Source organism: Syngnathus floridae, chromosome 2 (assembly GCF_059516105.1).
Source record: "Syngnathus floridae isolate MCC-2025c chromosome 2, RoL_Sflo_1.0, whole genome shotgun sequence".
Classification (NCBI taxonomy): domain Eukaryota; kingdom Metazoa; phylum Chordata; class Actinopteri; order Syngnathiformes; family Syngnathidae; genus Syngnathus; species Syngnathus floridae.
In genome coordinates, this window is record NC_142414.1 from 23,783,996 (window position 1) to 23,809,804 (window position 25,809).

Here is a 25,809-nt window from a genome sequence, read left to right on the forward strand (position 1 = left end):
TGGTGGCCAAACACGTAAGAAGGCCAAAACTGAAAGGTAATGTGCGACCACGGACATAAGAATGGGTTAACAATAGGCCCCTCATGGCTGAGGCCAGCCATCTTACATTGCCACTACAACTTAATGAAATCAAGGGGTGCAAAACTGAAGGCACAGAAAAGAGACAAAATGCTATTTAATGATGACGTAAAAAAAAAAAAGTAATATGCAAAATTGTACTCCAAGAAGAAAGATGAAAAATTCTTCATATTGTATGCAAAAACTGTACATTAAATGTCTTGCACAAAACAAAGTATCAGAGCTACCGTGAAAATATTTTTGAAAAAGTTATATAACCACAATAGGATGATTTTATTTACAGGACAACAATCATGTCTGAATTTTACAACAGTCATATCATGATCTTAAAGTCAAGCTTAATAAAGAAGTCTTTTTTTTTTTTTTACAAGAACTAATAAGATTAACAATAAGTCAGAATACAGTATTAGAAAATCAAATTTTTCTAAGATATGAAAAAAGACATTCATTTTGGATTTTATTTTACTATTGATGCTTTTTCACATGTTCTTTTCAGGGCCCTAACACTCCCATGTACTGTAAACGTCACGACACAAACAATAAAACAGCCACTTAATACACATCACACAGCACACGCAATGACAATGAATATCATGTTTTTGTCTAATAGTAATAATAATAAGCAGTAAAAATGCAGCACAAAAAACAGCACATTTCAAATGGAACTTTTTACCCCACACATTAAAACACCTCAAATTCTAGTACCTACGAGAGCATACACATTTAATACACTTGAGGTGTATAAAAACAATACTGTTAAAAAGCATCAACAGCAACAACCACAAGTGCATTCGTTATTTACAAGCGCAACCGTCAGTTTTTCTCTGCAAAATACCTATTAAAATATATTTTCTGAAATGAAAGCGACTACACTTTGGTTTTCACACCACAACTTGCCAACGCCAATATTTTATCTTCAGACCCTGGAAACAAAGAATGGAAAAAAGTAAACAATTGCAGCTAAATTATATTTTTAACTATTAAAAGTGTCATTTTACTTACCTGTTGCCACTTTTTCAAACTGGCTCAAAGTAGCAGTGGCATTTTCTGCCAGGAAAGTTTCCTCCTCTGTCATGAGCTGTCAACAAATGAAGAGTAGTTACCGTGACGAGGTCAAGTTGACTCTGTTGCTAAGTAGGAGACATTTGATGTTCTTTTTGGATTGATGACATTTTATCCTAGGATTATGTCCATTACTTTAAAAAAAATACTATTTGTTTTGTAAAAAAATAAAGCTTAAACCTTGAAATATTAGTATACTACTTTTTTAATTTTGTAATGTAGCTTTTTAATATCTTGTCATTGAAAATTATTACTTTATTCACAGTAAGAGCTTATTCCCCATGCAAAATATGGCTAATCGAGTAGTTTTTTTCCTAAAATGACCCTAATGCTGGTTTTATTCACCTTCTCTCCCAGCTTCCTGAGTGCTGTGAGCACCTCCATCTTCTGCTGCTTGTAATCGTCTCGAGACAGCTTCCCCACCATTACGTCACGATCCATCTGTGGACAATGTCACACGAGATCAGATGGATTGGAAAGCACAGAAGGTAACGGATACAAAAAAATTCAAAACATAGCTCACCTCGGCCAGTCTGGTTCTGAGCTGTCCCGGCTGTTTCTTAGCGAAAAGTCGGATCACTTCTGGAGTTTTGAATGCTTGACTGATGGCAGCCTGGATGGCCTGAACAAAATACACAGCTGAGGAATAAGACATATGAGCGTAGTAACCCATTCATCAATCTTCTAAGAATACAAAAATGCAAGTATGCAGAGAATGACTGTACTACTTTTCCTTCTGTGGCAGCCTCCCATAGGGCAGATTTGTTACTACAGCAGACATTATAGGGGTGGTGTGTTGGTCATCTGGAGTGCACCACGGCAAGCATGTGCAGTGATTTTGTTTCCCCTCGTCGTGTGAGACGGCTCACGATTTGAAACTAGGTTCAGATAGTACAACTGGTATGTGTGCACAACTTGTTATTGAGAGAGGATGATTTTCTTTTGTGGTGGCACAACTCATAGAAGTCACAAGACACAAGTTGTTGCGTGTGTCCACTGTGCATACCAGCTGCATGCCGCTGAGTTCATCCACAAGTGTCATGTCGCCTGTCATAATCTTCTTTAGAGAGTCGTTGAACTCACTCAGCTGCTCCAATGTCTCTTTCTTTGTTTCTTCATATTCTTCTTCATCAATCTCCTCCCTGCAGTGAAGACGTATTGAGAAAGCATGGCTGTTTTTATTTTCCTTCTTGATTATTCTATCCATTTTCCATAACGCTTGTACCATTTGCGGTTCCTCACAGCTGATAAGCGGGACACACCTTGACATACTCACCAGGCCACCATTCACAACCACAATCATACCTAAATCTTCAATGAACCTAAATCTGACATGCTTATGGGATGTGGACTGAATCGGGAGTACATGCACATTTCACATGACAGGCAGGAGCAGACATTCGAACCCAGAACCTCTTGATCAGGCAGAAGTGCTACCGTGCAGTAGCACCAGTACCTACATCAGTAAATCAAACATGTAAGAGTATTCTGTCTCCATACAGCACCTGCATTCTTCTAGATCCTGCAGCTGCTGCATCAGTCTGTCAAGTTGCTCCTCCATATTCTGTCTCAGTTTCCCAGTTTCTGACTTTCCACGAGAAGCCATTCTCTACGGTTTCCCCGACGAATCTATTTGATCACAGAATTAAGATTTGTTTATTACACGTCAAATTAACGTGCAACGGGTACTATGGTTAGGATAAGGTACACGGTGAAGAACGCGACACTGTTTCAACAAATTGAACTGAGGGATTTAACCAAGAAAAGTGTTTTCGAGTTAGCAGAACAGCTAGCATGTTAAAATAGGACAACAGATCACCATGACCTGATAAACAAGATGTTGGATCCGTGACGCAGTTAACGGAAATAAATATTCATACCCACTTCATAAACGTGACGACTGAACCCCGAGTTCGAGCTCTCGACGTGAGTTAACCTGTCTCCCACAGTGTCGTTTAGTTGTTATGTGGCTCATTAGTTTGTTTGCGATCGTGAATGCAGCTCAAAAACGTGGGTGTGGTTTACGACTTCTTCGGTGGTCTTCTACGTCACCCACGGACGTCGATCAATGATTACGCTAGCCGAGCTCATGACTTCATTATAGTGTTTCCTGGTAAAAAAAATAAAATTACATTTCCTACAACTTTCACCTTATACGAGTCAAGAGAACGATTTTTCTGTGTTTGCTCTAGATTATTATATATATTTTTAATGTTCCTTCCCACGAGATGCAGTTGAATAATCGGAGTCGTTGGTTAGGGTACGAGCTAACATGCTAATGTTAGCGGTGTTAAATCACTGTTAAAGATAACGTTAGCTGATCGGGCAAGACGCGTCGAAACTTCGCATATACACATGCACATTCTCACCGAAAGACAATTTCGAATTTTCATTTAACTTAAAACATTTGTTTATTCGAAGACGTGACACCATGTTTTCAGTCATTATTTCATGAGATTGTTAAAATCAAACACACAACTATCGCAGACGTTTTTACAAATGTTAATTTTTAATCCTAGATTAAAACATGTTCAAAGATGAAGAAGTCATGATATTACTTGGTTGTTTTATGTATTAGTATTACTAGATTAATCTATTTACAATACCGGTCAAAAGTTTTGAAACACCTTTAGATTTAAGCATCCACAATGCCTTAATGGATCTAAGGCTTCATCCAGCACTCGACTGTGACTAAGCGGTCAAGAAATTCAAGCTATTAACTTGCTAATGCACATTTGAACTGAAAGCCATCTACATCATAAAGCTGACTTTAAATCTGAAGATGTGCAAAGCTATTATCTGGGCAAAAGGTGCTTACTTTGAAATTACAAAAAAAATATTTTGAGTAACTTTTATTTGTTTATCAAATAGTTCCATCAATACAGTTCAGGATTTTTAAAATAATGAACACTAAAGCACTGCATGTTTCCAAACGTTCGACTGGTAGTGCATAACCTCTCAGAGTTGTGAGATAAATGTGTGATTCCAGAGTCCACCTAAACTTCATTTATTTATACATTTGCATTTCAGTCTCAATATTCAAACTCATAACATTGTGCTGTGAGTTGGCAGTGCTTACCACCTTCACAAACACCTTTTTGCCTCTTGAAGGTTAACCCTGCTTCAGAATGAGGCATGGAGAACGAGAGAAGAACAAGAGTGATCCTTCTGGCATGTGGATCCTTTAACCCCATCACCAACATGCACCTGAGGATGTTTGAACTGGCACGAGATTATCTGGAGGACACAGGTTGAGTAACGATTTGTCTGTTGTTGAAACTTTTTCTTTTATGGTGATTCTGACTCAAACTACTCAAATGACATTTGAGACAGGTCGCTATAAGGTGGTGAAAGGCATTTTGTCTGCGGTTGGCGATGGCTACAAAAAACAGGGTCTGATTGAGGCTTTCCATCGTGTGAAAATGGCCAGACTGGCAACAGAGAACTCCGAGTGGATCACAGTGGATGCGTGGGAGAGCTCGCAGCCTGAGTGGGTGGAGACTGCCAAAGTGATTTGGTTAGTGATTTAACAACTTTCATTCAACTGCGTTAGCTTCAAGACAACCCTTCCTTCTCCAAAGTTTGCTTCATATGCTAGAACCTGTTATTGGGCATAACAATCAGTTGTTGAAAAGTGGTTGACCATTTGAACTTGTTTAAATGTCGGTAATTTTTCCAGGTTTCTGACATTTCGGAGCGATAATACTGTACACAAACAATAAGGAATTGCATTGCACCTAAGAAGATCTAATAGTAATTGTTTGACAATGCTCAATCCACTCTGAACTTCTGCTGAGTAGTCAATACCTTAAATAGCCTCTGGTTCGCTGACCTAAGGCATCGGGCAAGACCCTAGAGGTGGAGGAGCTCCGAGAAGTAAGGTGGGGCGAGACTATTTTAAGACAAGTGAAAGAATCTTAAAATGAACTCCAAAACGTAAGGCTGCGTCAATTCTGATTACAGCACCGTGAAAACTGAGGGTGTAGTGACAAATTCACGAGTCAGTTTTCCAAACTCTTAAGACCTTTAAAAACTGGTCTTATATTGGTTTTGTTTCTCAGGCATCACTACTCTGAACTAACAGAAGCCAAGCAAGCTGGTGATGATGTGGACACTGTCAAGTATGCAAAAAAGAGACGCATTGAAGAGAATTATGTCGAGAGTGCATCAGATCACAACAAAAAAGGTAAGTGATTTAGACTGCACTAGTGTTATTGGTCCCAATTATTTTTTTTCTAATATGTCCCGATGACAGCTGGGATAGGCTCCAGCACACCCGCGACCCCCGTGGGGACTAAGCGGTTCAGAAAATGGATGGATGGATGTTCTGTGTAACCCAACTAGTCAAAACTCAGTGTTCCGATGAATGTTTTGTTTGTTGAATATGAATTGAATGATCAAAATCCAGCCAATTTTTGTCCATCTCAGAAGGCGGCTATTTTGCCACTTGCTGTCGACTGCAAATGTATTCACAATTGCCTGGTCTCAGGTCACAATTAATTACTGCTCACCAGTTTTTTGAGGCTGAGCTGTGATTGGTTGCATCTTAAAATCTTTTAGTGATTTTATTAGATACTTTATCATCATTACTACACAACAGTCAAATTGTAGCGCACCCTCTTAGTCTGCCATCAAAAGAAAACCTCTGTAACATTTATATTTACTGATGTTAAGCGATGGACGCTTAGGTCTAGCTGCATTTTTAAACTGTAGATTTCTTATCATTTTAGATGTAATATGTGACAACAAAACATGTCTGTGAGGGCCTGCCAAAATTTACAGCCAAAGCATGAATGTCAAATTGACTACCAGTGGATCTGTGTCTTTTTACACATTATATTTAACATCCCTTTTCTAAACTTAATTAGATTGCTTTCCTCTTTTTTTTACCTCTAAATTCTACATGACAGATTTTTTTAGGCCATAATGAAATACCTAGTTTTAAACATAAATCTACAATTGTGTATAGTATTTATTTTCAATACCTTAACAAAGACAAAAAATCTGACTCAACCAAACTGTCTACTCAAAATGCAGAAGCAACTCAACTGATGCTGCTCTGCGGCGCTGATGTCCTCGAGTCCTTCGGGATCCCAAACTTGTGGAAGGAAGAGGACATCGCCGAGATAGTGGGCCGCTTCGGCTTGGTTTGCATTACGCGTTGTGGCGCCGACCCCCAGAAGTTTATCCACCGGTCAGACATGCTGTGGAAGCACCGCAAGAACATCCATGTGGTTCCCGAGTGGGTGGCCAACGAAATCTCAGCCACGCATGTGCGCCGGGCTCTGCGTCGTGGCCAGAGTGTCAGGTACCTGCTGCCGGACAACGTCCTTCGCTACATACACGACAACCACCTCTACAGCGCTGAGAGCGAGCAGAACAACGCTGGTGTGGTTCTTGCACCCTTGCAGAAACATGCTGGTGACCCTGCCATTTAATTTAGAAAGTCACATTTTTACACAGAACTGACATATTTATGAAAGCTTTGACTCGTGCCTACTCCACAAAACAGTAATAGAGTAGAATTGTCCATTGAGATCAATTCTATCTGATATAATTTGTTCGAGAGTCCAACCTGGCGTCGTCATAAAGCGTTTACATAGTCTTTGTACATGAATTGCTCATAACTGCTAATAGCTCATAAACTGAAGTTAGTCATTCATCCAGTCAGTACATTGGTTATGGACATCACAATTCATATTTGATGGACTGGGCTTGGACTTGTTTTTAGTAGAAATTCAATAAAATGTCTGTCTGTTTTTTCAACCTGGAAATAGTGTTTTATTGTTATTACAAACTCATCAAAACTTCATGTTTCAGTCTTTTTTAAAATTTGATTTTTTTTGGGGGGGGGGTTCTCGAGCTTCTTTCCACCTTCGAAAAACACCATTGAAGACTAAATGGTCTGAATGTGTGTGTGAGAGCATGAATGGTCGTTTGTCTTTTGTGCCTAGCTGTGATTGACTTGACCGGTCCAGGGTGCATCTTAACTTAAAGTCAAATAGAATAAGCTCGAGCTTAACCTCATTTTTTTTTTTTTTTTTTTTTTTTTACTGATTTCATTCCAAAAACAGAAATGACGTCAAGTTACCCATTGATATGCAAATGTTGGACTACAGTGCAGTCATAATTCTTTGGAAGGTACTATAATAAGGAGCCATCTTAATTGTGTGCATTGCTACGGGGGGGGCCACAAAGGTGTTTGTTCATACTGTAAATATGCATGTAAATGTCTGGCAGTCAGAATTGATATTTTTAGCAGGCCCTGTTATGCAGGTGTGTCTCTTTCACTTGAGTAAAGAACAAGGAAACAAGTGTGCCTTACTGCCTTTTGGGCTTGCAGACGGCTAAAACAACTGAATTTGTCTTCTGATGTATAAGAAGCCTTGAATCAGTTGCTTATGTCCACTTGTAGTTTCAGACAGTTTTCCCCTCATCATCATTATAGAAAGTTGTGGCGTGTAAGCTTATGACATATCTGTGAGTGCCTGTAAATTGACTTACATAATTGGACCAGTCTAACTTGCCACGCATGAGCGCGCCTAGCATCGCCGCTCAGCTGACATAAGGGCACACCTACTTTAATACTTTACTGCTACTAAACATCATTTTTTCTGCCTTTTGGAAGAAGCCTTTGAAGCCGTAGATTTAAACCCGCTCCAGTGGTTCAGAGTTCGTTGAAAGGCTAACCAAGAATGCATGCAAACCTGTGTGGCACATGGGACATGATCAGCAATGAGAACTTTGAGGGCTACATGATTGCATTAGGTAAGATACTTTCAATGTCTTCTTGTTATTGACCATTCATTTTTGTCTTAGCCTTTTTAAATGGTATTGTTTAGCCTGTACAGTATTTGTACATGGGTAAATGTACTGGGACACTTGCCTAGTAAAGGTAAAGACCCAATGATTGTCACACACACACATCTGGGTGTGGTGAGATTTGTCTCTAAATTTAACCCATCCCCGAAGAGAGCAGTGAGCAGCAGCGGAGCCGCGCCCGGGAATCATTTGGTAATCTAACCCCCCCAATTCCAACCCTTAATGCTGAGTGCCAAGCAGGGAGGCAGTGGGTTCCATAGTCTTTGGTATGACCCGGCCAGGGTTTGAACCCACAACCTTCCAGTCTCTACATATTGTACAGAAAGTGAAACCATATGCACTCTCTGGGAATACTTTGCAAAATGTGAGTGTGTCTGTGTCTCTTTTCAAGATTTTGCCAAAGGTTTTTGATGGTGGTTCTCCAAGCAAACTCATTCAAGCGTGCCCACATTGGATCATGCGGGAAAGAAAGAACCATTCATTTGATGTCACCAAGCAATTTGAGCGGGAAATTTGGGTCTCCATACAACATAGTAGTACTAGGCTATGAGTTTGTGGTCAGTTAGCTCATTAATACATTTCTGCAAAAAAAGGGTGCCCTACACTAATCAAATGTCACTGTCAAGCTCTGCTCACGAACAATGACGTTTTAGCAAATATAAAAAAAAAATCCCCTACTAGTGTGTAATTTTAATGGACAAAATGAACATTAAATGGTCACTGACACCAAATTGATTAATGTGTTGAAAGGATTTTTTTATTAACAGTTCCAAATTTGCACAAGACTTCTGCATGAAAGAAAAAAAGGTTTACTTGAACATCTGAAATGTATTCAAAATTAGCATTAAATGTTGGCAAGTGAGCGCTGACACCATTAAGTCCCCAATGATCATCATCACACACACATCTGGGTGTGGTGAAATTTGTCCTCTGCATTTAACCCATCTCCATGTGATTTTGAGCCATCCCCTGGGGGAGAGGGGAGCAGTGAGCAGCAGCGGTGCTGCGCTCAGGAATCATTTGGTGATCTAACCCCCCAATTCCAACCCTTAATGCTGAGTGCCACCAAGGAGGCAATGGGTCCCATATTTATAGTCTTTGGTATGACCCGGCCGGGGTTTGAACCCACCACCTTCCAGTCTCAGGACGGACACTCTACTACTAGGCCACTGAGCTGGTTAAACATGGTTTCAAGTGTTATTAATTCTGAACACAGCCATATACCGATGAGCCAAGCTCATGCAAACTTGTGCAGCCACATAATCTTGGTTGTTATTTTTACCTTGCTTCTTGATTTTCTTTCAGGTTTTGGTCATATTTATGGTGGAAAAGGTTTTTAAATTATTTAGCTTGGTAAAAAAGCATTTGAACTAGGCTATTTAGTAGAATTTATGTTATATCCGCTGTAATGAGCATGATAGATCCTCTTTATAGTTATCAATGATAAACGGCTATTGAACAATAGAAACAATTCTGCATTGTATAATGTAACATCACAAATACATTTGGCATAGTATGAGTAAGCCCCAAGATGTGTTTGCCCTTATCTGTTCACACGTGGCCACTTTCCCCAGATATCAACCCTTGTATTAGAAAAATTGCTCTGAAGCTGAAGCTGAAGAAGTTGATTGAACAACAGGGCGACCGGTACGTCATCAAAACATGTAGCACTTTCAGGAACTACACCGTGTCCTTTCGAGTGGGACAGGTGTTTGAGGAGTTCTCCGGGGGCTTAGACAACAGGCACATGAAGGTGAATAGCAGTGGCCCAACAAACGCTTGAGGGCCTTGCGTTGAATTTTGATGAGCTGGCGTTTTCTCCTGTGCCGTTCAGTCGCTGGTGAGGTGGGAGGGGAACAAGCTGGTGTGCGAACAGACTGGTGAGAAGAAGGACAGAGGGTGGTGTCACTGGATTGAAGAGGACAAGCTTCACTTGGTATGACTTTAGCATCACACAAAACAACTATTACCATTCATATTATAGTACGTACTGTATACCATAATATTTCTTCTCTCTACGATACACAATGTTCATGTTCAGTTACTGTCATTTATGGGGCAACACTGGAAAATCATGGTCTGCACATCTGTCCCACAACCTGCTCATTATTAGTTAACGATAATACGTTTTTTAAAAAGGGCCATAGAAAACGGAAGAATGTATTACTCAATGTGGCATCTTTTTTTCCTATTCTCAGGATCTGTATTGTGAAGGGGAAATCTGCAAGCAGGTTTTCAAGAAGGCCAATGACTGAAGAGGAGGATAAATGTCAAAAATGGACATTACACAAAAGAAATGAGCTTTCCTGTGAGCTGTGAGGGAATAATTAAAATACCACTAGAGAGCAGTACATCAACATGAATACTGTACGCACTGTGAGTACGGTGGATGACTGTTTACCATTGCATTGATCCAGGTTAGCTCACAAGGGGCAAAAAGATTAGCAGCTTCTGGTTACTTATACGTTTCTCCATGTGTTTGTGCTTTTATGGAACAACTGTTGTCAATGTTGTAGACATACATATCCGTATTATGTGTGGGCATATGTGTCACCTAAAATTCAAATAAATGCAGACCAATGTAAACAGCATTTTTATTTTTTAAATCTGTTGACAAACAGTTATGCTCAAATCCAAGGTTGGGCAAAGTTTGGCCAATGAGCCAAAATCATCTTGCTAAATGTTTTAACCTGGTCTATTGGTCATTGGGATGTTGAAATGTTTTTTTGTCACGTGCCACAGAGTTAAGATTTCCTTCATAGATGGCCGTTATGATGCTGAACTCAAATAAAATAAATATGTGATCGCTTCATATTCCATATTCATCCATTTTCAACATCACTTATCCTTTTCAGCAACTGATTGAACAGTCTTTCTCGTTTTAGTCAGAAGCCAGTAAAAATGTGTTCAAAGATAATTGCATTTATTTTAAAACAGAAATTGATACTAAAATATGATACTTGCGGTTTCTCAGTATCTTGTTAAAAATGAGGAAAGTTAACAATTTTGCAAGAAACATGAAGTCGTTACACATAAATTGTTTTTGTGTGCGCGCGCGCGTGTGTGTGTGTGAGTGTACATATGTACGTGTGCGTGCCTACATATGTGTGTAAAGTTTTGAAGATGAATAAAAGTAATATTCTTTATTTTTAAAATTAAACATGGATTGTTTTTATTAGCGCAAAGTCAGTGATTTAAAATGTAGCTATTAGTTGACATTCAATATTATTCATGTTCTTGACAAGATCATTTGTTGATTAATTTGTATTAATAGCATCCACGTACTTTTCCTCAACGCTTCCTGTGTTGCTCCGCCCATTGTGACGTATTCTCACGTGACTGCAAGCAAGACCAAAATGGCCGCTCTAGTATTTTGACGTGTAATAGCTAGCTACTTTTCTTTTTGTTTCACTCTTGACTTGACAGAAAAGCTAAGCCAACGAGAGACATTTTGGACTCGATCTATGTCTCTAGTCTTTGCGCAGGAGTGTCGTCATTTTTATCTTGGAGACAATCAATACTGACATCTTAGTTGAACGATTTGGGCTATGCATAAGATATCTAGTTCAGATTGAGGCTAGCTAGCAGGCTCTGGCTGGCACAGTCATAGTGAAGTGGTTGAAATTGAGATAGCTGGTTAAACTTTCAGCTGCGATGGAGGAATTAAGCGCAGATGAGGTAAGGAAAACGCATCAACGACAACACTTTTTGTGTGGCTCAACTTGCAATCTCTTTTCGTTTACAGATAATAGATTTACACATGATGACTAGCTTTGTGCTACTCTTAGCTAAGCGGCTACCACGGGAGCAATTGGTGAAAACACCAGCGACAAAACCACGCTGAGCTCAACAATACCATACAAGAGAGCATGTCATCCACCGGGTCAATACGGCGTGTTTGGAAAACAAAATAGCGGACGTCGACAGTTATTTTGGGCAAACTGCGTATGTGGTAGTTTGCATGAGCACTGCACGGTCGTAAATTAGGCAGCTAACCCTGTTCTTGTAGCAGACAAAACCTGGTCCCAAATTGACATAGTTTAAGTGAAAATTATCACAGTTGCGTTGATAAGTTGCCTCGTGTTTGTCTCGCATGTTAATGTAGATCATATTATTTTAAATGTTCTCTCGCGGACGACTTTTGGGTAGCTGAAATTGCTAGTCTTGTTTCGAATAAACCCCCGAGACTGTGATCTTTTCCTTGATAAAGAACACATTTGGATAAACAGCAACAGTATTATTTTCTTTGTTGTGTTCCGCAATATTGATGTTAAAACGATTCCATAGCGTTGTTACTCAAAATAAAAAGTGATTTTTCAGTTTGGCATAGCAAAGCCATTTGTTATTTCAAAAGAGCATTAACCACGAAGATCACTAACAATTTGTGTATTTATGTTCAACCTATTTTCTTTAACTTTGGACTTTTAACTTTTCAAGATTCGCAGAAGGAGATTGGCACGGTTGGCAGGGGGACAGTCCTCACAGCCTAACACCCCTCTCAGCACCCCCTTGACATCACCACAGAGAGAAACTCCACCGGGACCGCTCCCTGGACCCTCAGGTGTAACATCTCAGCCCCCGCCACCAGCTGCCTCACAATCATTAGGGCTCAATGCTCACAGCGGTACCCCTGCCACATCCCCCATTGGCACCACGGGTAAAAAGCTTGACGGAGAATAGTTGTTCTTGGTTTTAACAGTTTGTCATATCTTGCCTGAACTATTTCCTCCTTGTGTCTTCAGTGTGCTCACGCGTGTTTTGCCTTTTGCAAGGTGTGGCTTATGGCAGTCAAAGTAGTGAAGGTGTCAGCTCCCTTTCCAGCTCCCCCTCCAACAGCCTTGAGACTCAGTCCCAGAGTTTGTCCCGTTCACAGAGCATGGATATTGACACTGCCTCTTGTGAAAAGAGGTAATAACATTTCACAATGGTTTGCATGACAAAAGATGACTGTGGATGGAGCACCTGGCTCAAGACATTTACATGGTACAAAGTACACAATGAAATGTGCGTGGGTTTTTTTTGGTGTTTTTTTTGTTCTAGCATGTCCCAAGTGGATGTGGACTCGGGGATAGAGAACATGGAGGTGGAAGACAGCGACCGCAGAGAGAAGAGGAACTTGACTGAAAAAGTAATTCACTATTTCTTACAGCATTGGATTTGACATTACATCTGTGCTTGCACACAAACACAGACAAATACTGTGGTGAAAATAAATGAAACTCGTGATAGTTGATGAATTTGATGGATAAATGTGCATACCTTGATAAATTCATCAATGGGGTGCATATTGTTGCATATGATGAAAATCATCAATTTTGAATGCAAAGTTTTGTAATAAATCTGTTCAGGGTTTACTTATGGTGCAGTATACATAACATTCTTTCTACAACCTTTGTCCCTTGAGGGGGGCCAAAATGTCCATTGTTACATCTTAAAATGTTTGTCCGATGGAACCTGTGCACCCCTAGGAAGCTTCTGCAAACTCAGATGTCACAGAAGACCAGGCTCTGCACCTCATTTGTAAGATCCTGCGCGTTTCATGGAAGGAGCAGCATCGCGATGTCATCTTCCTCCCTTCACTGGCTGCTGAATTCCAGCGTAACCCTAAAGATGGTATGTTAGAGACGCTATATTTATCTCACCAAAAACATTTCTAAGTGGAGCTCTGAAATTCTTATTTTCTCATTCTGTCTCTCGCAGTGTACTCTGATTTTAAAGACCTGATCGGCCAGATCCTGATGGAGGTCCTCCTCATCTCAACCCAGTCGCCTGTCCACAACCCCTTCGCCAGCTTGACCGCCACCTCGCAGCCAATTGCAGCAGCCAAATCTCCGGACCGCCACCTGACATTGGTACAACCCTCCAGCCAAGGTGGCAGCCCCATGGGCACCAGTGCAGGCTCCTTTGGCGCAAGCTCTCTGTCAAGGCAAGTGACGACGTTTATTTTTTCCTCCACTGTTCAAAACCTCCAATCAAGTTTGAGATGTTCTTCTCTCCAAATTTGTTAATGACTTGGAAGTTATCCAGGTTGAAAATCATTGTCATTACAATCATCATGTGATCAATATTGTCCACAGTCTGTATGCGTGTGGTAGCCCTTACCCAATGAGTCTGGATGTAGCCAAGAGGAGCTCACCAAATGCCCCTACACCCACCACCCCCTCTGTACCTTCTACACCATCTACGCCACAGTTGTTTGTTCCACCCAGCCCACCTACTCCCGCCGCTCCCCTCAGACCATCTCTCAACCCTTCGTCTGCCCCCATGCCCATTTCCCAGCGTTATCGGCCTTACTCTGTCTCATCTCCTTGGGGAGCCCCGTCCCCAACCAGCCCAGGACAAAGAGCTTTTAGCTTTTTTCCACTATCTCCTAGCCCAGCAGGCCTCACTGTGCCCCCAAATACCCCAATTCCTCTGTCAACACCTAGCAACCCGACCCTCTCCCTAAGTTTGCTTCCTGTGGTCCCGCCTTCTCCCAGAACAAATGCCCGACAGGCCACCTTTGCATCAAGGATCCCGCCTTCTAGGTATCTCACCATTTCTTTTGCATGGTTGTGTGTGTGTGGCACACGCAAGCCAGCAAACTAAAACATTAACCCTAAAACATTGACTTACTTCAAGCTGAACTTGACACAAACTTCAAGCTGGAAATGGATCCCAATACAGATTTAAGTTGATAGGTAATTCCCATATGAACTAACTGTCAAGAAGAGATATTATCAATTAATATTTGAGAATAGCCAAAGTAGGGAGGAGCATTTATTTAATCGATTGATATGCACTTTTTTTTTTTTTTTTTAATACTGCTAATTAGAGGATTTGAAAATGCTGCACTTGCTATACATATGACTAATAATATGGTTTGGCAACTAATGCTGGTTTTTCACATCCTTTGTTTGCATATTAGTAGCAAAAATAATTCATTTCAAGTACAATAACTCTGTGTGAGATATGCTTTACAGTATCAACAGTGATGTAGAATTATCAAGCATGTAAAGAATAGCCTGTTCCTTCCAGCTCTGAACTAGCTACTTGAGGAATGAATGTTCCAACAATGTGTAAACACTGCAATCAAATGGGCATTAACTAAGAACATTTAGCCCTGAAGCGGATGTTTGCAACAGTAGTGCCCCCCCATCTTATGTTCTTTTACCACTCCAAATGTATTCTTCAGTTTTCATTATCTCCTTCCCCTTGCTTGCTCCTTCATACCCTTTCTCTTCCAATATTGACCTCACTCCTCCTCTTGTTTTTGTCATGTTAGCTCCTTGTCCCTCCCGTTTGCCTTCTCTGACATATCTCAGGGCAGCAGCGATGAAGAGTCTGAGGAGGAGGAGGATTTTGCACGGGTTCAGTTTGGGTCCAGGTACACCGCTGCACGGTGTTGTGTGTTTTACGTGTGCCCGCTTGCCCAGCAAAGGTCTGCTGCATGCACCAGTGGTGCCTTGCCACTCACAGCGCACAAACACACTGTGGCAGAGTGGTGAATGATTAACAAAGGCGGACTCGGCTCTCTTTAAGAGTGCTTTATGTGTTTTTACAAGGTTTGACTTTTAGGTTGTAGGTATTTTTTTTAATTTTTTTTTTTATACAAGTAGGTAAATATATTTTTCCTGGATCAATTCTACCTATGGAGTATTGTGGAAAAAGTGGTTCGCACCTTGGCCTTACAATCCTGTCCTGTATGTTATTGTAGCTTTAACATTACATGCTTTAACTTCTTAAGTCTATCACAGTGCATTGCCAGTGTTCCTTGAATAACTAAAGCTAATGTTCTACCTTCTGAGGGTTATGCTGTTGCAGCTGACCCACTAATGGACTTTGCATTACCAATGACAATCCTCATAGCAACTGAATAATAACAGCTGTTTTATCGGCCTCAGTGTTTCCTTTTCAAGCGCCACATGCCATGTGATGCAGTCGCTAATGCCTCAAATGTGTTTCTTTCAGGGCCTGTGATTGAGAGCTTACTCGAAGCTAACGTTGCATCTTATCTTTCATTCATTGTGGCAAATGTTGAATTCCTCCTGTTTGTGTTTGTTTAGTCATGGCGCATGTGGAGGGTCAGTGTCTTGTGAGTTGACCGGCGACCGCTTCACCATCGAAGCATGCAAGGAGACAGAGATGCTGAACTACCTCATTGAGCGCTTTGACAGTGTTGGCATGGAGGAGAGGAAAGCTCCTAAGGTATTTGGCGTAGACAAATAAGTACGCCCTTTCTGGGTTCCTCCCCCCCCCGGTATTCATGCAGCCAATCAATTCATGTATCAGTTTACGTCCTGAGGAATCCATTAATACATTTAACTTTCCTCTCTTTACTGTCCCTCAGATGTGTAACCAACCAAATGTCAGCCAGCTTCTTAGCAACATTCGCTCTCAGTGTATCTCTCACATTGCCCTTGTTCTGCAAGGCTGTTTGACTCAGCCTCGGTAAGTTTTCCCGAAGCTTTTTTTCCACAGTATATAGCCTCGTCGTATTCGTGTAATTCTCCTAACAATACCCTCAGGGTCACTCAATTGAATTTGGCCCTAAATCTACTTCTGAGGCTGCTTTGACCTCTAAGCTAAACGCAAAACTCCATTATTTATTGGCTATCATTTAAAACCATCACCATATTGGACACACGTCATACTTGATTAATATTCTTTGTCTTAAAACTAAGGTTCACAAACACCAGTATTTTAAGTTCCTTTATCTGTCTCTAAATAAGAGGACATTTTGTCCTTTTTCCACCCGTTGACTGTCCCCAAAGCTACTCCTCTTTCCCCTTCTCTCAGATACACTATATATGTTTGCAACAATGCTTTCTTTGTTCGTCTGTCTCTTTGCTACACACAGGAGCTCTCTCCAGCATTCTCTGCTGGTACCTTATATGCTGTGCCGGAACCTCCCATATGGCTTTATCCAGGAATTGGTGCGCATTACCCACCAGGAAGAAGACGTATTCAGACAGGTGTGACACACATTTGCCAGTTTAGCTATCTGTAATTGTGTGCAGCGCGAAAGCACAAATTTGGATAGAGTAGAGCTCATTACATGAGTACCATGTTCCTTGACTACTATTTTCAGTGAATATATGACATGATTTCAGATTTACTGCTGTCTATAAGTTCAACTTTGGAAGTTAACAATCATGACATGCTTCTCAGATCTTCAGTCCTATCCTCCATGGGCTGGCTCTCGCCGTGAAAGAATGTTCCTTTGACAGCGACAACTTTAAGTTCCCCCTCATGGTAAGACGTTATAGGACAGGTAAAGGTCCAATTTGGCATAATGGCTTAACATTGTTACAAACCTTGGTAGTAATTAAATGTGTATTTGTTTCTATTATGTTTCTCTTGTTTTTACAGGCTTTAGCTGAGCTTTGTGAAATCAAGTTTGGAAAGACTCACCCTGTGTGCAGTTTGGTGAGTGCACAGCTCAATGAATACTCATTATGTCCTTGTGGCTATTAATGGATTTGTAAGGTCAACGGGTTCCCATCAAATGCCCCCTGTAAACATTGGTGGAAATATCAAGCCATTCCATCAATTTGCTTCCCTGCTCCTTTTATTTTTCTCCCAATCATTACTTCTAATAGTCCAGTAGTCTTTTAGCACCTCTTTTTTTGTTTACAATATTTCCAAAAGATGGCTAAAAATGAATCCTTTCCTCAGGTAACTTCCCTTCCACTGTGGTGTCCTAAACCTTTGAGCCCAGGATGTGGCAGGGAGATCCAGAGGCTGTCCTACCTTGGTGCTTTCTTCAGCCTCTCTGTTTTTTCTGAGGATGATGTAAGAACAATGCTTGTCCGTTTATATCTGTGTATTCATTTCTAACGCTTACTGCTTGTAGTAGTACTTGCACACATTCTTGTAAATGACTCAAATACCGCACAAGAAATAAAAATGCTGCAAAATATATGCTTATATTTTTCACATATTTAACGCCTCATTGCTTTTTATTTCCTTTAGACCAAAGTAGGAGACAAGTATTTTTCCGGTCCAGCTATCACCATGGAGAACACGAGAGTTGTCAGCCAGTCCCTGCAGCATTATCTGGAGTCAGCAAGGGTGAGTTTTTTAGCCTTTTGTTGCCATCTCTGCCCCGATTACTGTTTTAATGTCCCTGTCATCAATAATCAATTTTTAGGGTGACCTGTTTAAAGTTCTTCACAACATCCTGCTAAATGGAGAGACGCGGGATTTAGCCCTAAATTACATGGCAGCTATAGTCAACTACAATGTGAAGAAAGCGCAGATGCAGGTAGGATTTATTGTATTGGTACACTCTTCCGCATTCTTTTCCGTTATTGTTGTACTCACCAGCCACTTCATGATGTACACTTGCATGATCTATAGGATACAAAGTCTGTGTCATATGTTCAGTTCTTTTTAAAATAATGATGCATGATTGATTTGTCTGTTTGAGCTTGAAACATTGTCATGATTTATTTGAATATATTCATATTGTAAATGTACACACTGTCCCTTTAACACAATTTTAATCAGTCCTCTTGCAGGAGTACTTAAATTGGATAATATTTCCTGTTCAGAAGATGACGTTTTAAGCATTTGGAAAATACCTAAACAATTGGTGCATCTTTAGACCACTGCATACTACAACCACAATAATAATCATTGTTAAATGAAGACTTTTGGCAGACTGGGTAAATTAATAAGAATTGGTTCGCATTCCTCTCTCTCTCAGACCGATGACAAGCTGGTGTCGACAGACGGTTTTATGCTCAACTTCCTGTCAGTGCTGCAGCAACTCAGCATGAAAATCAAGCTGGAGACAGTGGATCCCTTCTACATTTTCCACCCTCGTTGTCGCCTTGTCGTCAGCCCAGAGGAGACGCGCGTAAAGGCCACAATGGAAGAGCTCAAGAGCTGGCTGTCTGAGCTACGTGAGTTGTCATTGATCGAAAAGAATTAGAATAATGTCAGATAAAATGTCATCAGTTATAAATGTACGTATGGTGAATAAACTGCATTTGTTGCAGAGGGATTTTCCCGTTCTTTGTTGCAGGTTTTCACGACTCTATTACCTCACTGCTAAATTAATTTGTGGATTGTTGATTTTTATATATTCAGATGAAGATCCCACCAAATTCTCCGAGCCAAAGTTCCCCACAGAGTGTTTCTTCTTGACCCTGCATACCCACCATTTGTCTATCCTGCCCAGCTGCAGGCGGTACATCCGCAGGTTGCGGGCAATTCGTGAACTCAACAGGTAAACAAATGCTCATGCATCTGTGGTCATGATAGTTGCCCTGCTGCTGTTCATGTCTTTTTACATTATTTTATTTATTGTGCCTTATTAGGACTGTAGAGGAGCTGAAAAACAGTGAATCCCAATGGAAGGACTCTCCCTTGGCCAGTCGTCACAGAGAAATGCTGAAGCGTTGCAAAACGCAACTCAAGGTTTGTTTTTACATGCACCATCGCTCCTGTATTCTTTGACTGCATTGTGTCTCTACGAGGTCGCACAAAACATTTGAATAGCAAAATATTCTTGTTTCTCCTTAAATGTAGAAACACTGCATTATTTGTACCTTCACACTAAAAATCTTTATGGCATTTGCCTCGTGCCCTCTCAGAAACTGGTTCGAGCCAAAGCTTGCGCTGACGTGGGTCTTCTGGATGAGAACCTGCTCCGTAAATGTTTGCAGTTCTACAGCACTGTCATCCAGCTCATTCTCCGTATGGTGGACCCTGCATACCCAAAGTGAGTCACGTGACTCTACTTGATGTGGCTTGACTCTTTCAGTCAAGCTGAAATTTTAGTGATTTGCTGGACTACATACATTCATTTCTGTCCTTAACAGCATCACCCTGCCGTTGAACCCTGAGATTCCCAAAAGCTTTGCTGCGCTCCCGGAGTTCTATATTGAAGATGTGGCTGAGTTTTTGCTTTTTGTTGTGCAGTAAGTTCACAATTCAGTCCTTCGCACATGCCCACAAATCTGTTCTGCAGCAACAGGTATATCCATAATGGTGTTTTCACATCTGTTGTGGTCCCGTTTCACACGAATGAACCTTAATCCTCCTTAGGAGGTACTGGTTGATCTGTGCTTGTTTGGTAATACCATCCTATAATGTAGCATTGTAATAACAATTAAATACAGTGCCATGCTTATATCCGATAAAGAAAAATATTCCTCTCCTTGCATTTTCTTGCAGATATTCTCCCCAGGTTTTATATGAGCCTTGTGTTCAAGACATAGTCACCTTTTTGGTGGTGTTCATCTGCAGTCAGAACTACATCAGGAATCCATACCTTATTGCTAAGTTGGTAGAAGTTCTGTTTGTCACCAACCCTGCCGTGCAGCCTCGCACTCAGCGCTTTTCTGAAATGATGGAGAACCACCCCTTGTCCATCAAACAGCTGGTGCCCGCCCTTATGAAGTTCTACACTGGTGAGTGGCTAAGATGTTTTAACAGTTAAACCATTTTTAAAATCAAAATTTTGTTTTCCAAACACTGTTGTAAGTATTTGTGTGTATGTACGTATCCACATATTGTTTATGTCTGCCGCTGACTCTTCTTTCATTGTCTTATGTGGCTAGATGTCGAGCATACTGGTGCCACCAGCGAGTTCTATGATAAGTTCACCATAAGGTACCACATCAGCACAATCTTTAAGAGTCTGTGGCAAAACATTGCCCATCACGGCACATTCATGGAAGAATTCAAGTGAGTTTGATTGCAAGGTACAATTTGCGTTTTTTTTTTTTAATGACCCAATTTATGTACTCTCATGCTTACTTCCCTTTAGCGCCGGCAAACAGTTTGTCCGCTACATCAACATGTTGATCAATGACACCACCTTCCTGTTAGATGAGAGCCTTGAGTCTCTGAAGCGTATCCATGAGATTCAAGAGGAGATGAAGAATAAGGATCAGTGGGATCAGCTTCCCAGGGTTTGTACTTTGCTGAAATGTTTACCTATGCCAAGAGGGTTCGCGGTTATTAGTACTTCTACATCATGTTTTGTACTTTGACTTCAGTTTTCTCAATATAGTACAGCTCTTAAATATGATTGCGCATTTTTCCCAAGCTATTCTCACACATTGATAATATATCAGTTTCAATCGCATCTGATTTGATGTGTACTGTATGTAAAATAATATTTCATTTTGTTCTCTCAGCTCCAGAAAGCTTTACCTGCTACCCAAATACTGTATTTAAGACTCAGCGGAGGTTTGACAAATGAATTTTAGACAAACCTTAAATTTGCTAAAAAATATAAATGAGCCATCCCTGAATACTACTATAAATTAGTGCAGGAACATAACCTTGATGAGCAGTACGCTTACCTTAAGAAAACAAGCATGACAATGTCTGAGTGTGTATCTGGTTTTATTCAGGATCAGCAGCAGAGCCGCCAGTCCCAGCTGACTCAGGATGAGCGAGTGTCCCGCTCCTATCTGGCCCTGGCCACAGAGACAGTCGAAATGTTTCACATACTCACGAAGCAGGTCCAAAAACCTTTCCTCAGGCCCGTGAGTATCTCTAACTCCACAATATATTAGTTAGCGGAAGGGAAAAGGTGTCATCCATATTTCGCTTCAGCCAAAGTCTGCCTAACATGGACATACAGAATTCGTAAAAACTATCAACAGGGGAATTGTCATCTTCTTGCAGGAGCTCGGCCCACGTTTAGCTGCCATGCTGAACTTCAACCTCCAGCAGCTCTGTGGGCCCAAGTGTCGGGACCTGAAGGTGGAGAATCCTGAAAAGTATGGCTTCGAACCCAAGAAGCTCTTAGACCAGCTAACTGACATCTACCTACAGCTAGACTGTGCCCGCTTTGCTAAAGCAATTGCAGATGACCAGGTTAGAGACAACTTTTTCAGTTGACTTTAGCGAACATTTTTTAAACGCTGTAATATTGTTTGACTGAATTAATGATGATGAATAAAAAAAGGGGAGTATATGACAAATTACAGTCCCAGTAATCAGGCTGTCAACAAATTTTAGCAAGTCATGTTCTGAAAGTCTTGTCAGTCCCTTGAATAACATTGTTTTGGTGTTTGCATGTGTGTGTAGCGGTCGTACAGCCGAGAGCTGTTTGAGGAGGTCATCTCAAAAATGAGGAAGGCTGGTATCAAGTCCTCAATCGCCATTGAAAAATTCAAGCTGCTATCAGAGAAGGTGGAGGAAATAGTGGCCAAGAACTCCCAGTTGGAAATGGACTATAGCGATGCACCTGATGAGTTCAAAGGTCTGTGTGAGCTGCTCTCGTGTGCTTTTGTTTCCAAAGTCTGTCTGCTTTGGTTTCACATCCCCCATGCTAAATGTTTAAATGTTATAAAAGCCGAGACACTTGTTTAATTCTTGTTTATTTATTTTGTACATATTTTGTCATGATAGCTCTTTCCCTTCTAGTGTCATCTCATGACTTTTACAAATCCTCACTCACGGGTTCAAAATACTGCTATGATGAAGCCACTCAATTCATTCACTGACCTTTAACCACTGGAGTGGTCAATGGCAGTGACAAAGTACAATACAAAACAAAATAATGTGCCCGGGACTAAAGTTGGAATCTGGATTACGGGCTATTTTTAAAAAACTAAAATTGTAATTGAAATACAAGTAGACAAACTGTTTGGTTCAAAACCATTCATCCATCACTTTTCTGTACTATTTTTTTCTAAATAGGAGCAAAGTGACCTGGAGCTGACTTTAGACTGAATGTTAGCACATATAAGACAACATTTACATTCACACCTATGTACAATTTTAAATCTTAAAGTACCCTAATGTGGGTATTTTGCCCCTCCAAAACAAAAACAAAAATGGCATTAAAAACATGTTCTTGTTGATATAAAATGTATTCTAATAATAGGTGCTGTTCCCCATACACTCTATACATACCATTACTTGGCCTTGTAATGAGCTAAAAGCCTTCACTGTAACTGTTGAATAGCAGACATCTGCAGGGGATTTGCCACCCCATAAAAGTCAAATTGACAATTTGGACAGAGGCTATCCTATAACCACAGATGTATTATAATCTAGAACAAGAATGTGGCCTGCATACCTCCTTTGATTTCCCAATAAGACTGCCATGCTCAACAGGAATGTGTCACACAGGGCACAGCCGGCTCGGGTTTCTGTACAACCAAAATCTCCCACGCTATATATATTTTTTTAGAAATTTATATGTCCCATTTTTAACAAATCACGTGTGAGACAATAATAGTTGTTGTTAACGATTATTATCATGTGATATTTGCTGATGTTTGGTGTGTGCAAATCTTTTTTTTTTACCTCTCATTTTATTCATTGAGTATAGTAAATTTGGTTGTTGCTGTTTTTCCAGATCCTTTGATGGACACGCTGATGACCGACCCTGTGATGCTGCCCTCGGGGAACATCATGGACCGGTCCATCATCCTTCGCCACTTGCTCAACTCGCCGACTGATCCCTTCAATCGGCAGCCGCTCACTGAGAGCATGCTGGAGTCAAGTAACTACATTTATTTTAAACTTAAAAACTTTGAATATATAGTGGTACCTTGACTTGCAGTTGCCTTTACTTCTGCGTTAATTTTTTTTTTTTTTTTGACCCACTCAAGTATAGTGGAAAAAAAGGAGCGTCACATTTGTCGATGCACTTTGAGTCAAACACACAAAAACAAAATGAAAACACTTCAGTTGGCCAAAACTAACACTCAGATGCCCATTAAGTGGCTAATTTCTTTATGTTTTCGTACAACACAGTGCTATTTCTCTGGAACGTATTAATAGCATATTCTGGTGACTTCGATGGGGAAAATTGTTGAGTCATATAAATTGTTACAAGCGTGGTTTTGAGATTAAACCTGTAGATCCAGGTACCACTGTTGTTTGGGGAAAAATGGATCAGAGCATGCATGTGTATATTCATTCCACAGTTCCTGAACTAAAGGAGAGGATCCACGCATGGATGAGAGAGAAACAGGGAGGACGACCTGTGTAAAGACTTGATGTCAACTACGACTTGCCCTGCTCTCCATAATGAAGGCATTTCGCCCAAATCGCCTGAATTCAGTGTCACTGCTACCAACAATAACCAACTAGTTTTATTTGTGCCCTTTTTGCCCTACCCAGGACATTAGAATAATACTGAAAAAGATCATAATAGTTTTTTTTTTTTGGTGGGGGAGGTTTTTTTACATTGAGAATTTGTGAATAAGGTATATGTATATCCAAATATATACATATATTTAACAATTAGGGTGTTTCTAAGTATGCAGAAAACAGTCTTCATCACAGACAGGTTTACCAGAGAGCTGCACAGTGACTTCATTGAATATTTCCTTTATGGTTCTTGTGTGTTTTGTAACAATGTAAATGTGGGCGCTATTAAAGACTTGTGATGCTTTTAGGGTGACTGCCTGTGAAGCATATTTGGGAGTTGTTGTAGTGAGCAAGACTATGACAATGACTAACCTGAGTTGGTATAACGTGCTGGAGTCCCACAGCTTAAGAGATGCACCACCTGTGCTTGTTGTAGGCAGAATTAAGGATGTAGCTTCAACAATCCAAAATATCTGTTTTCCTTTTGAGTGCAGTCAGATGTTAATAAGCGTTGATGTACTTTTTTTTTTTTTCTCTTTAATTCTTTTTCAGTCACATTTCCCCTGCTGACTTCGAAATACTAAATTGGCTTCTTTTGGGTGCATGGCTGCTATTCCAAAATCCTTCAACCCTTAAAGAACAAATAACTCATAGACAGCCAACTTGCTCGATACATGACGGAATGTAGCATGAGCTCAAGCGAAACACCTTGACATCACGTTGAGTGATCGTCTTTCTCGCTCTGTACCTAACGTGACCTTGCTGACCTTAATTGTACAGGAAATGATCACCAAGTACACGCAACTGTTTTGGAAGCTAGGATTTTGAACTGAAAATAAATGATAATGCACATTATTTTAAATGGTGTGATTGATTGACCACCTCGCCCTGGACTGGCATCAAAAGCAAAAATAATGCTTACTGTGTTTGAATCACAGAATGGAAACATGCAAAAACAATCTTCAAAATAAGTTATTCTGAACCAGGTCAACATACATCCAAATTGTAGTGTGCAGGACCCTAAAGAGAAATAATCACAAAACTACATTTTTTTTTTCTTTCATTCAAAACAGTGGATAAACTCCCAACTGGACTCAATCTGCATGGATTTTAAAACATTCTGCACTAAAACCTGCCATACCAAATATTTTCTTAAATGTTACTTTATTCAAGACATGCGCTTTTAGCAACATAATTTCTGAAGGCATTATTTTCATTTTTTTATACTATATTAGCACGTCTGCCTCACATTTCAGAGGTGCAAGGTTCGATTCCAACTCCTGTGTGGGTGGAGCTTCCTGTCTCCCCATGCCTGGTAGGCCAATTGACCACTCCTAAGTTATTTGTAGGTGTGAGTGTGAATGGTTGTTTGCGATTGGCTGGCAACAAGTTCAGGTTGTCCCCCGCCTACTGCCCAAAGTCAGCTGGGATAGGCTCTAGCACGCCCACGACCCTCGTGAGGAGAAGCAGTTCAGAAAATAGATGCATTCATCTATTTTCATTATTCATCTATTATTTCCCTGTAATGGAAACTTTGTCGTGAAGCACATTTTCGTCCCTAATGATGTTACTTGTGCAAGTTCCCTATCGAATAAACTAAAACAGATACATGCTAGTAAAACTCTCGGTAGACGTAAGATCTTTGCATTGGCTGTGTGTTGCAGGGAGCACTACTGATAAGAAGAAATCCTGCAGTGGGGCGTCACTGTAGGGAAAAACCACACCTCTTCCGTTTCTGAAGATGCTCATTGGTTTATTTGGCCATTAGTCATCCGAATCTAATCTCTCATTGGC

At 40.5% G+C, this 25,809-nt stretch overlaps 4 protein-coding genes across 14 annotated transcripts; 3 read left to right on the forward strand and 1 right to left on the reverse strand.

The window, feature by feature from the left end:
- Positions 1-157: 157 nt before the first annotated feature.
- lzic (leucine zipper and CTNNBIP1 domain containing) lies at positions 158-3,886 on the reverse strand. Of its 4 annotated transcripts, none has more exons than XM_088359755.1 (7): positions 3,768-3,886; positions 2,646-2,769; positions 2,147-2,282; positions 1,664-1,762; positions 1,486-1,581; positions 1,081-1,156; positions 158-1,001 (listed from the first exon to the last, which is right to left on the reverse strand). In XM_088359755.1, the coding sequence occupies exons 2-7, from the start codon at positions 2,744-2,746 to the stop codon at positions 946-948; spliced, it is 564 nt and encodes a 187-aa protein (XP_088215881.1). In that variant the 5' UTR covers positions 2,747-2,769; positions 3,768-3,886; the 3' UTR covers positions 158-945. The 4 variants fall into 4 exon arrangements, with proteins under 4 accessions (XP_088215881.1, XP_088215872.1, XP_088215864.1 ...); XM_088359746.1 differs by having other exon boundaries at positions 3,747-3,873; XM_088359738.1 differs by lacking the exon at positions 3,768-3,886 and adding an exon at positions 3,025-3,187.
- On the forward strand, positions 1,604-6,914 carry nmnat1 (nicotinamide nucleotide adenylyltransferase 1). Of its 4 annotated transcripts, none has more exons than XM_088359717.1 (5): positions 1,604-1,628; positions 4,252-4,390; positions 4,474-4,657; positions 5,202-5,326; positions 6,178-6,914. In XM_088359717.1, the coding sequence occupies exons 2-5, from the start codon at positions 4,276-4,278 to the stop codon at positions 6,576-6,578; spliced, it is 825 nt and encodes a 274-aa protein (XP_088215843.1). In that variant the 5' UTR covers positions 1,604-1,628; positions 4,252-4,275; the 3' UTR covers positions 6,579-6,914. The 4 variants fall into 4 exon arrangements, with proteins under 4 accessions (XP_088215843.1, XP_088215816.1, XP_088215834.1 ...); XM_088359690.1 differs by lacking the exon at positions 1,604-1,628 and adding an exon at positions 3,088-3,253; XM_088359708.1 differs by lacking the exon at positions 1,604-1,628 and adding an exon at positions 3,299-3,827.
- Positions 6,915-7,721: 807 nt separating this feature from the next.
- Positions 7,722-10,510, forward strand: rbp7a (retinol binding protein 7a, cellular). Its single transcript, XM_088359768.1, has 4 exons — positions 7,722-7,908; positions 9,537-9,715; positions 9,797-9,898; positions 10,161-10,510. The coding sequence occupies exons 1-4, from the start codon at positions 7,836-7,838 to the stop codon at positions 10,215-10,217; spliced, it is 411 nt and encodes a 136-aa protein (XP_088215894.1). The 5' UTR covers positions 7,722-7,835; the 3' UTR covers positions 10,218-10,510.
- Positions 10,511-11,272: 762 nt separating this feature from the next.
- On the forward strand, positions 11,273-24,870 carry ube4b (ubiquitination factor E4B, UFD2 homolog (S. cerevisiae)). Of its 5 annotated transcripts, none has more exons than XM_088368954.1 (29): positions 11,273-11,640; positions 12,400-12,619; positions 12,705-12,870; positions 13,003-13,090; positions 13,431-13,575; positions 13,663-13,888; positions 14,040-14,489; positions 15,227-15,328; positions 16,008-16,149; positions 16,292-16,392; positions 16,802-16,916; positions 17,113-17,196; positions 17,314-17,370; positions 17,620-17,736; positions 17,917-18,015; positions 18,095-18,208; positions 18,653-18,851; positions 19,039-19,177; positions 19,269-19,368; positions 19,545-19,672; positions 19,773-19,871; positions 20,128-20,363; positions 20,514-20,640; positions 20,723-20,867; positions 21,315-21,449; positions 21,592-21,783; positions 21,997-22,171; positions 23,276-23,422; positions 23,850-24,870. In XM_088368954.1, the coding sequence occupies exons 1-29, from the start codon at positions 11,617-11,619 to the stop codon at positions 23,912-23,914; spliced, it is 4,137 nt and encodes a 1,378-aa protein (XP_088225080.1). In that variant the 5' UTR covers positions 11,273-11,616; the 3' UTR covers positions 23,915-24,870. The 5 variants fall into 5 exon arrangements, with proteins under 5 accessions (XP_088225080.1, XP_088225081.1, XP_088225082.1 ...); XM_088368955.1 differs by having other exon boundaries at positions 12,735-12,870; XM_088368956.1 differs by having other exon boundaries at positions 12,400-12,523; positions 12,735-12,870.
- The last annotated feature ends 939 nt before the right edge of the window (positions 24,871-25,809 follow it).

Coding starts and splice junctions, on each gene's coding strand:
- lzic (XM_088359755.1), bottom strand. CDS start 2,746: ATGGCTTCTCGTGGAAAGTCAGAAACTGGGAAACTGAGACAGAATATG. Junction 1,582..1,663: donor TCAGAACCAGACTGGCCGAG/GTGAGCTATGTT, acceptor CATTGTCCACAG/ATGGATCGTGACGTAATGGT. Junction 1,157..1,485: donor TCAGGAAGCTGGGAGAGAAG/GTGAATAAAACC, acceptor ATTTGTTGACAG/CTCATGACAGAGGAGGAAAC.
- nmnat1 (XM_088359717.1), top strand. CDS start 4,276: ATGGAGAACGAGAGAAGAACAAGAGTGATCCTTCTGGCATGTGGATCC. Junction 4,658..5,201: donor GAGACTGCCAAAGTGATTTG/GTTAGTGATTTA, acceptor TTTGTTTCTCAG/GCATCACTACTCTGAACTAA. Junction 5,327..6,177: donor ATCAGATCACAACAAAAAAG/GTAAGTGATTTA, acceptor CTCAAAATGCAG/AAGCAACTCAACTGATGCTG.
- rbp7a (XM_088359768.1), top strand. CDS start 7,836: ATGCATGCAAACCTGTGTGGCACATGGGACATGATCAGCAATGAGAAC. Junction 9,716..9,796: donor TAGACAACAGGCACATGAAG/GTGAATAGCAGT, acceptor TGTGCCGTTCAG/TCGCTGGTGAGGTGGGAGGG. Junction 9,899..10,160: donor AAGAGGACAAGCTTCACTTG/GTATGACTTTAG, acceptor TCCTATTCTCAG/GATCTGTATTGTGAAGGGGA.
- ube4b (XM_088368954.1), top strand. CDS start 11,617: ATGGAGGAATTAAGCGCAGATGAG. Junction 13,576..13,662: donor CCAGCGTAACCCTAAAGATG/GTATGTTAGAGA, acceptor TGTCTCTCGCAG/TGTACTCTGATTTTAAAGAC. Junction 19,178..19,268: donor GCAATTCGTGAACTCAACAG/GTAAACAAATGC, acceptor GTGCCTTATTAG/GACTGTAGAGGAGCTGAAAA.